Genomic DNA, 10,638 nt, shown 5'->3' on the forward strand with positions numbered 1-10,638 from the left:
TGTTCAAATATTTTTCTTTGCCCATATGATGTCATTAAAAGAATGTGCATTTAACTTCATACTTTAGTAAACATTCTAATTTTGATCAATAACCAACTTACATAGTTCCATTTGTGTAGACTGTGTCACTTCCTTCTACATACTGAACCTGGGCTGGGTAGACATGCTGTACCTGTTGCACAGTCTGTACTTGCTGTACCTGCAAAAAAAAGAATACCAGAAATATAGGATAGTTTACCTTATAAAAAGAATGATTAGTGCTTCAGTGCATCTAATGGTTTCTAAACAGTACTCTCAGTCATGGGGCACCCCTGTTCTCACAATTAATAAACACCACGGAATATAATATTGTGCTGTAAGTCTGTAAGAGGAGTACTAACATTGGGGATGCATACCCTTGAGAGTATGGGTATTTTCAATGCCAAAGACAGAACCATCTGGAAAGCACAAGATCTATTAGGTTGGTGCAAAAGTAACTGCAGTTTTTGCATTGTTGAAATTAGCCATTTGATATTGGAATACATTCTTAAATAAATGTTGTTATGTTATACATCATATTAATGGGCTTTTCTGGCTTTATGTTTTTCTGCTACTGACATTACTTACTATTTATTTTATATTTATTGTAGACTGTGGAAATTATGTTAGACAAAAAGCAAATTCAAGCAATTTTCTTATTTGAGTTCAAAATGGGTTGTAAAGCAGCAGAGACAACTCGCAACATCAGCAACACATTTGGCCCAGGAACTGCTAATGAACTTACAGTGCAGTGGTGGTTCAAGAAGTTGTGCAAACGAGATAAGAGCCCTGAAGATGAGGAGTGTAGTGGCTGGTCATCAGAAGCTGACAACAACCAATGGAGAGCAATCATCAAAGCTGATCCTCTTACAACCACACGAGAAGTTGTCAAAGAATTCAACATCGACCATTTTACAGTTGTTTGGCATTTGAAGCAAAGTGGAAAGCTTGATAAGTGGGTGCCTCATGAGCTGACCAAAAATCCAAAAAATCGTTGTTCTGAAGCGTCATCTTCTCTTATTCTATGCAACAACGAACCATTTCTCAATTGGACTGTAACATGTGATGAACAGCGGATTTTATATGACAACCGGCGATGACCAGCTCAGTGGCTGGACTGAGAAGAACCTCCAAAGCACTTCCCAAAGCCAAACTTGCACCCAAAAAAGGTCATGGTCCCTGTTTGGTGGTCTGCTGCCAGTCTGATCCACTACAGCTTTCTGAATCCCGGTGAAACCATTACATGTGAGAAATATGCTCAGCAAATCAATGAGATACACCAAAAACTGCAAGGCCTGCAGTCAGCATTGGTCAACAGAAAGGGCACAATTCTTCTCCATGACAATGCCTGACCACACGTCACACAACCAATGCTTCAAAGTCAAACGAAATGGGCTACAAAGTTTTGCCTCATCTGCCATATTGACCTGACCTCTCGCCAACCGACTACCACTTCTTCAAGCATCTTGACAACTTTTTGCAGGAAAAATGCTTCCACAACCAGCAGGATACAGAAAATGCTTTCCAAGAGTTCATCGAATCCTGAAGCACAGATTTTTACGCTACAGGAATAAACAAACTTATTTCTCGTAGGCAAAAATGCGTTGATTGTAATGGTTCCTATTTTGATTAATAAAGATGTATTTGAGCCTAGTTATAATGATTTACAATTAATGGTCTGAAACCGCAATTCCTTTTGCACCAACCTAACAGAAAAATCAGTAGTTTGCTGATTTTTCATGTGAACCATTACATAAACTGACAATGGTCTGCCATCCCTTAACAGCATTCCTGAACTATAATTTCCCAAATTCAAAAAATACATCTCTTATCATTAAGGCAAGATAAAACTATGTACAATTAATGAAATAATCAAGTGCAGTGCCTTAAAAAAAAAGAAAAAACAAAACAAAACAAAACAAACCACCACCCCCACCACTAACCAAACCAAAACAAACAAAACCCAAAACCAAAACAACACCACCCCAAAACAACAACAACAAAAAAAAAGTCAAACAAACAAAAAAACCACAACACCCAAAAACAAACAAACAAAAGAGTTGGATATGCGAAGCTTTCTGTTCTCAAAGAAAAAAAATCCATCTTAATACATCAATTTCTGGAATACGTTTGGAAAGCAGCGCATGCTGTAATGTTAATATTTAGCTAAATGACCAATATTACTTCATGACTTTTTCATATGTAAAATCTTATTTTGCATTAAGCTCCAATTTTGATTAGCAAAAGTGTGTATGTCCAGTTTAATTATACAATTATTTCTGAATGCTATGGTCATATTTTATGCTGAATGGGAAGATTTGTTTTGTGCAACTTTTGATGCATGGACACACCTTCTAAAATTGATTAGACGCTTGTTTTTAATTTTACTCTTCAAATTCTTCTGTATGCATTACATAAATCATAAAGTCAATGAGATTACTTTAAAATCCTTATCAGCTTGCTACCTCATGGTTAAGAGTGCATGTTAAAATAGGAATGATACATGAGTGGAAAATCATATTTGAGGAAACATAAGACAAAGAAAATGTTTGCAGGATGTTAAATGTCATTTACTTATGCTCTTCAAGTTTTGGCCTTACTTTTGCTACTTTTTACTTGCACATGTATAGCTTTCTCCCTTTACTATTCAAGGTGCCAAAAATGACAATTGCTGTGTTGTTTGAAAACACCTGTGAAGCCACTGCCACCACACTCAGAAGGGAATCTTAGTTTTTCATTAAGGACATTTTTTTTCTTCATTTGGAGCACCATATCAGACTTTCATGAAAGTAATAGTTATATTGTCAGTGTCTAAAGAAAATATTTATTTTAGCAGAAAATAATCTAGACATTGAGAAATTATTCCCTCCATAACTACAGGAAAGGATTTTAAAAAATAAATTATTTCTTCTGAATTTTTCGTCTGTACATAAAGTAGTCTGCTCCTAAAACACTTCTAATTTTCCTCTCTGAAACCTTACATGACTTCTTTCAAAATAAGACTCAACTGAAAAAATACAATCCAATATAATCACAAAAAAGTCCAAAACAGATTAAATATTCCGTGAAACAGTATTATTGGAAAGAGTAACACTAAAAGATAAGTAATATCTTATTGAAAATATATGCTGATTTAAACTGTCTCATTTTAAATTTTTTAAGCAAAGTTTAAGAAGAGTTAACCACACTAAGCCTTCTATAAAGCTGAACTAAGTCCAAGCATCACAGAAGCTTCATTTACAAAGTTAGTATATTATTAGAAAGACTTTATCCTAATGGGCCCTGATAGGATGCACCCATGAGTGCTGAGGGAGCTGTCTGATATTATTGTAAGGCCACTCTTAATAATCTTTGAATGACCATGGCAATTAGGAGAGGTGACCAAGGACTGGAGGAAAGCAAAAATCAGTCATGTCTTCAAGAAGGATGACCCGGGGAACTATAGGCCAGTCAGCTTCACCTCAATCCCTGGAAAGGTGATGGAGCAACTAATCCTGGGAACCATTTCCCAGCACATGAATGACAACAAAATAATCAGTAGTCAGCATGAATTCACCAAGGGAAAGTCACACTTGACAAACTTAATAACTTTCTACAATGAAATAACTGACCTGGTAGACCAGGAGAGAGCAGTGGATATAGTCTACCTAGACTTCAGGAAGACCTTTGACACTGTCTCCCATAAGGTTCTCATGGAGAAGCTGTTGAAATATGGGCTGGATGAGCAGACAGTGAGGTGAACTGAAAACTGGCTGAATGGCCAGGCCCAGAAGGTGGTGAACAGTGGCACAAAGTCTAGTTGGCCCAGAAAGCTGCAGCTGTTTAGTCCAGAGGCTGAAGGGGGAATCTCATTATGTGTATAAATACCTGAAGGGAAAGTACAAAGAAGATGGAGCCAGGCTCTTTTCAGTGGTGCCCAGTGAATGCGCAAGAGGCAATGGGCGTGAACAGAAACAAAGAGGTTCCATCTGAACATCAGGAAACACTTTTTCATTGTGAGGGTGACTGAGCACTGGAACAGCTTTCCCAGGGAGGTTGTGGATTTTCCCCCCTTTGGAGATATTCAAAAGCTCTCTTCACATGTTATTAGGCAATCAGCTCTAGGTGACCCTGCTTGAGCAGGGGGGATGACTTCCAGTGGTCCCTTCCAACCTCAGCCATTCTGTGATTCTGTAATAGAGATTTAACTTAGAGATCAATATAAAAGCCCTAATTCAGCAAAAGCCTTTCAGTGCCACAAAGTCTAGTTGGAGGCCAGTGAATAGTGGTGTACTCTAGGCGGTCAATACTGGGTCCAGTCCTGTTCAACATCTTCATTAACGATCTGGATGATGGGGCAGAGTGTACGCCCAGTCATTTGATGATGACACCAAACTGGAAAGAGTGGCTGATACATCACAGGGTTGTGCTGCTATAGAGAGGGACCTCAACAAGATGAAGAAATGGGCTGACAGGAACCTCATGAAATTCAAAAAGGAGAAGCATCAAGTCCTGTACCTGGGAAAGAATAACCCCATGCACCAGTACAGGCTAGGGGCCGACCAGCTGGAAAGCAGCTTTGCAGAAAAGGACCTGGGGGTCCTGCTACCTGCAGTCTGGAGGAAAGTGTCATTTAAAGGTTAAAGGCATCACCATAAATGCAACAAAGAAAAGATCACTTTTGAGGCACTGAGGGATCTTGTGTTGGATTACAGCACAAATCCAGACATTGATGACCCTAGAAGACTGATAGAACAGTGCTCTGTCGTCAGGAATAAGCAGAAATGGCCAATATAAACCAGGCCCCTCCAGAAGACATATAAGGTGGTTTACGACAAGAGTACTGACTAAAAATTTTAACAGCCTCCTCTATTCTGGCAGGGCCTAGCAACTGCAGGAAACGTTATTTTGTAAAAACTCTTTTGGAGAATACCATTCAGAGAGATATCAACAGGCTGTAGAAATGAGCTGACAGGAACCTCATGCAGTTCAACAAGGAGGTGTGCCAAGTCCTGCCCCTGGGGAGGAACAACCCCAAGGAATCGTACATGCCAGTGGGGGCCAGCCAGCTGGAAAGCAGCTTTGCAGAACAGGACCTGCAGGTGTTGGCGGACACCAAGCAGAACATAAGTCAGCAGTGTGCCCTTGCCAAAAAGAGGGTTAATGGTATCCTGGGTTTCATTAGGCAAAGTATTGCCAGCAGGTCCAAGTAGATGATCCTTCACCTTTATTCAGCACCAGTTGAGTACTGTGTACCTTGAGTCCTGTGTCCAGTTCTGGGCTCCCAGATGAGAGAGCTGGGGCTGTTTAGCCTGGGGAAGAGAAGGTTTCGAGTGAGTGGGATCTTATTAATGCGTATAAATAACTGAAGGGAGGGTCCATAGAAGATTGAGCCAGGCTCTTTTCAGTGGTGCCTAGTGACAGGACAAGAGGCAATAGGCACAAACCGAAATACAGGAGGTTCCATCTGAACATCAGGAAACACTTTTTCACTGTGACAGTGACTGAGCACTAGAACAGGTTGCCCAGAGAGATTGTGGAGTCTCACTCCTTGGAGATATTCAAAAGCCATCTGGATGTGTTCCTGTATACCAGGAAAAAATATTAGTGAAATGTATGAGTTAAACAACACTGCAAAGAACATGCAGAAAAATTCATCAGCTTAAATTTTAAAACTAAACAAAATGCTAGAAATTTTAATTTAGACAACAGTGATTCACTAGCACAGAAACAGACTTACATAATTTAACAAGTTATTCTCAGTTTTAATATTTTTTATTTTGAAATTGTAAAGCCAACTTATGTTGAAAAAGAACATCAGATTTCACCCAAAGAACATAAAACACTGACAGCTGAATGGAGGGGAAATGGAGAGGGAGGTGCTGATCGCTCCTCCCTGGTATCCTGTGACAGGACAAGTGGGAATAGTTTAAAGCTGCATCAGGGGAGGTTCAGACTAGATATTAGGAAACATTACTGAGAGAGTGGTCAAACACTGGAACAGACTTCCTAGAGAGGTGGTCGATGCTCCATGCCTGTCAGTGTTTAAGAGGTATTTGGACAATGCCCTTAATAATATGCTTTTGGTCGGGCTTGAAGTAGTCAGGCAGTTGTACTAGATGGTGGTTGTAGGTCCCTTCCAACTGGAATAAATAATTAATAAAAAAAAGCTAAATTACACATACTAAAGGAGTCTTGGACAAAAGTCATGACTTTTTACATTCAGTTCCTGTTTTCCAACTCCCCTCCTCAATCTCCCCATACACCACTCCCTCTTAATGTTGGAGGGGCTGCGTAGGTGATTAATCATATCACAGAAGTGCGAGCTGAGCTGGCTGCTTCAGAAGCCCCTTTAATTATCTGGCAAATCCAAATTATGCATTACATATGGTTTTAATTCAAATACCTTTCTGCAGTTGTGCAAGAAACTGCAGGGAGTCCAGCTTAGAAGTACAAAATGATATTGCTTTTGTATTTTACATCTATATTGTATTTATTTCAAAAATTCCTTATTCCTTATCAACCTTTCAAAGGAATAAATGTGAATTTCAATAACTTAAATTAATGTAATTTTTAATGAGATATTGCACGCATTTCATAGTAATCTATTTTTAGAATCATATATATGTATTTCTGGTGGTTGCCAGATATTCTAGCTCAAGAAATAAACCCTGAAAATTCCATGTCTGCTTATGTAGCTATTTTAGTTCCAGCAAAATAAAATTGAGTAAAACAGTGAAAAAGAGTTGTTTTTGCAGCTTTGTACAGTCAGTTCTTCCCTAAACATGTTGAAATGCATCATTCTGTCTTGCCGGGGTTTTTTGTTTTCCCAAAATTAATAGACACCTACCTGTTGCTGAACCGGTACCTGCTGTACTACCTGTGTGGGCACTGCTGCCTGGCCAGCCACAGATGCCTGTAAATTCACAGTCGAACCTGTGTCCGACCCAGTCTCTGATGTCTGCATCGTGGTCTCTGAATAAAATTAAAATGTAAAATTAAAAGTTCAGCACAAACTTCTTTGCTTTTTGTCACTTATCCTTGTTTGGATCTTAAAAGAAGGATATTCACCCAAAATCCCATGTGGGGATTAGCTAAAGATTGTTTCGCATACTATTACATGAGTACATGGAGATGCTTAATTTATTTTTCCTTTTTTAAAATGATGCTTTAAAATATTAGAAAATTCATATTACATATTATTGCTTTGTCTAATCTAAGGTCTGCTTAGAGCTTGTAGCACATCAAGAAGAGAATACTATAAGCTTTGGACTTCATGGTTTTTGTCTGCAAATACATTTATCAAATCAGAAGCAATGTGCACACAAACCTACTTACTGCTTTGAGGTAAAGAACTTTCAGAAAAAAATCCATTCACAGGCCTGATTCTTCTCTAACTACACTTGTATACGTTAGCTGCAACTATTGTCAAATTTTGATAGGAGGCTCAAAACCTTATACCATGTAAAGATGACACACTTTAAGCTACCGATATGCACGAAAATAATTAATTCTAGAAGCTGCACATATAAATGTTTACTTCTTAATTAAGCATGCCTTCACAAAAAGACTTGCAATAATAAATGCAATTAAACTGAACAATGGAAACATTTCATACCAACTCATCACAATTCTAAAGAACTAAGAGAGTAATTTCTATAGTAATCACAATACAAGTAAATTACAGTACCTCTAATATTGTCAGCTTTCAGAAAGAACTAACATACACTGAAAAAGTGTACTGTAAGAACACAATGGGTAAAATATGCAACACCAGGAATTTCTCTCTTCATTTTCTTCCTGAAACAGTTAAAATCCTTATGTGCTGAAATATTCAAGGTTCTCTCTTACCTTCCTTGCACTCAAAATATCTTATTTAATAATGTAAATGAACAGAAACTTTTCTGGCTTATTTATGTGACTTAAGGAACAACTCATAAAAACCAGAAATCAGTCAAAGTCCTCCCATCAGCTTGTAAATGGCTACCCATTCTTCAAAGCTGTCCTTCCTCTGGTTTACTGAGTTGCACTATAAATTCTTCATATTCAAATGCTGAGTTAAAGCTCTAGCAGGTGACAGAATGAGGGGCTGCAACATGAAAAGAAGACCCTGAAAAAGCATTTTAAAGGTCATAGTGAAAAAGTAACTCAAGTAAGCTTGCTTTAGCAGAAAGTGTTACCCCTATCAAAATAGTGAGGCACACACTAGGAAAGTACATGAGATTGTGGCACTGACATTTTTAAGAGGAATATTCAAAATCTGGATAGACCATAGAAATGCTCCAACAACGAAGGAAAACGCCTTACAAAACAAACCAAACCAAACAAACAAAAAAACCCAACCAAAAAAAGAATCCACAAACTATTTAGAGTATCAGAAAGAAGACTGAGGATGACTTACACATACTATGAATTAGAGAATTCCTCAATTTTGCACAGAATCGTTCAGGTTGGAAGGGACCTCTTGAGATCACCTAGTCCAACCTCCCTGCTCAAAACAGGGTCACCTAGAGCAAGTTGCTCAGGGCCATGTCCAGTTGGGTTCTTAATATCTCCAAGGATAGAGACTCCACAACATCTTTGGACAACCTGATACAGTTCTTGACTATCCTCACAGTAAAAAAAGTGTCTTTGAGCATTCATATGTGCCCATGGTCTGTTGTCCTGTCAATGAGCACCACTGAGAAGAGTCTTACTCCCTCATCTTCACTCCCTCCCATCAGGTATTTATATACAATGATGAGATCCTCCCTGAGCCTTTTTTCCTTCAGGCTGAATACTCCTAGCTCTCTCCACTTCTGATATGGCAGATGCTCCAGTCCCTTAATCATCTTTGTGGCCCTTTGTTGGACTTGCTCAAGTAAATCCATGCCTTTCTTGTACTGAACATGGTTCTCCAGATGCAGCCTCACTAGCACTGAGTAGAGAGGAAGGATCTACCTTGACCTCCAAGCAATGCTCTTCCGAATGCAGCCAGGGATACTGTTGGCCTTTTTTTGCCACGACAGTGCATTGCTGGCTCACATTCAGCTTCTTGTCCATGAGGATACCCATTTCCTTCTCTGCAAAGATACTTTTTAGTTAATCAGCCTGCAGCCTGTACTGGTGCCTGGGCTAAGTCCTCCCCAGACACAGGACTTAGCATTCCCACTTGTTGAACTTCATGAGATTTCCCTCTGCCCAGTTCTCCAGCCTGTCAAGGTACCTCTGAATGGCAGAACAGCCATCTGGTCTATCAACCGCTCCTCCCAATTCTGTATCATCTGAAAACTTGCTGAGGATGCACTCTGTCCTATTTTCCAGGTCACTAATGAAGATATCAAAAAGTATTAGCTCCAGTATAGACTCCTGGGGGACACCACTAGTGACTTGTTGCCAACTGAAATTTGTGCCGCTGATCACAACCCTCTGCGTCTGGTCATTCATCCAGTTTCAGTCGACTTCACTGGTTGCCTCATTGTAGAAGGCTTATCAGGTTGGTCAGGCATGATTTCCCATTCATAGATTCATACTGACTCCTACCAGATACCTTCCTGTCCTTCAGTTTCCAGGTGAGGCTGACCAGCCTGTAGTTCCCCAGATCTTCCTTCTTGCTTTTCTTGAAGACTGGAATGATATTTGCTCCCTTCCACTTGTCAGAAACCTCTTCCAATCACCATGACCATTCAAAGATAATTGGTCTTTAATAGTCAGAACAGTTGTGCTCCAGGTACCCAGCCCCTTGAACCAGAAGACAGGGATGGGGAACAGTATGAAGCCCAAATAATCCAAGGGGAAATGGTTAGTAACCTGCTACACCACTTGGACACCCACAAGTCTATGGGGTCAGATGGGATACACCCAAGGGTGCTGAGGGAGCTGGCAGAGGTGATCACTGAGCCGCTTTCCATTATCTGCCAGTAATCTTGGCTAAATGGGGAGGTCCCATTTGACTGGAAGTTGGCTAACATGACACCCATCTACAAGAAGGGCCGGAATGACAATCTGGGGAACTACAGACCTGTCAGTCTAACCTCGGTGCTGGGCAACATCATGGAGCAGATGATCTTGAGTAACATCACACGGCACATACAAGACAACCATATGATCAGGCCTAGTCAACATGGGTTTATGAAAGGCAGGTCCTGTTTGACCAACCTGATCTCCTTCTATGGCAAGGTGACCCACCTAGTATCACAGTATCACAGTATGTTTGGGATAGGAAGGGACCTCAAAAGATCATCTAGTCCAATCCCCCTGATGGAGCAGGAACGCCTAGGAGAGGTCGCACAGGAATGTGTCCAGGCGGGCTTTGAATGTCTCCAGGGAAGGAGACTCCACAACCTCCCTGGGCAGCCTGTTCCAGTGCTCTGTCACCCTCACTGAGAAGAAGTTCTTTCTCAAATTTAAGTGGAACCTCTTGTGTTCCAGCTTGATCCCATTACCCCTTGTCCTATCATTGTTTGCCACTGAGAAGAGCCTGACTCCATTCTCGTGGCACTCACCCTTTATATATTTATAAACATTAATAAGGTCACTCCTCAGTCTCCTCTTCTCCAAGCTAAAGAGACCCAGCTCCCTCAGCCTTTCTTCATAAGGGAGGTGCTCCACTCCCTTAATCATCTTTGTTACCCTACGCTGGACCCTCTCCAGCAGTTCCCT

The 10,638-nt window shown here is 40.2% G+C and overlaps 1 protein-coding gene across 1 annotated transcript in view; it reads right to left on the reverse strand.

Annotated features, from left to right (window-relative positions):
• LOC136114487 (transcription factor RFX3-like) overlaps positions 1-6,964 on the reverse strand; it is an 88,839-nt gene extending 81,875 nt beyond the window's left edge. Inside the window, exons 1-2 of the mRNA XM_071801574.1 lie at positions 6,848-6,964; positions 102-199 (exon numbers count right to left, since the gene is read on the reverse strand). Of these exons, the coding sequence (XP_071657675.1) occupies positions 102-199; positions 6,848-6,964 (215 nt within the window). The remainder of the gene's footprint in view (positions 1-101; positions 200-6,847) is intronic.
• Between the last annotated feature and the right edge of the window lie 3,674 nt (positions 6,965-10,638).

The sequence above is a fragment of the Patagioenas fasciata genome, chromosome W (genome assembly GCF_037038585.1).
Source record: "Patagioenas fasciata isolate bPatFas1 chromosome W, bPatFas1.hap1, whole genome shotgun sequence".
NCBI classification, from domain to species: Eukaryota; Metazoa; Chordata; class Aves; order Columbiformes; family Columbidae; genus Patagioenas; species Patagioenas fasciata.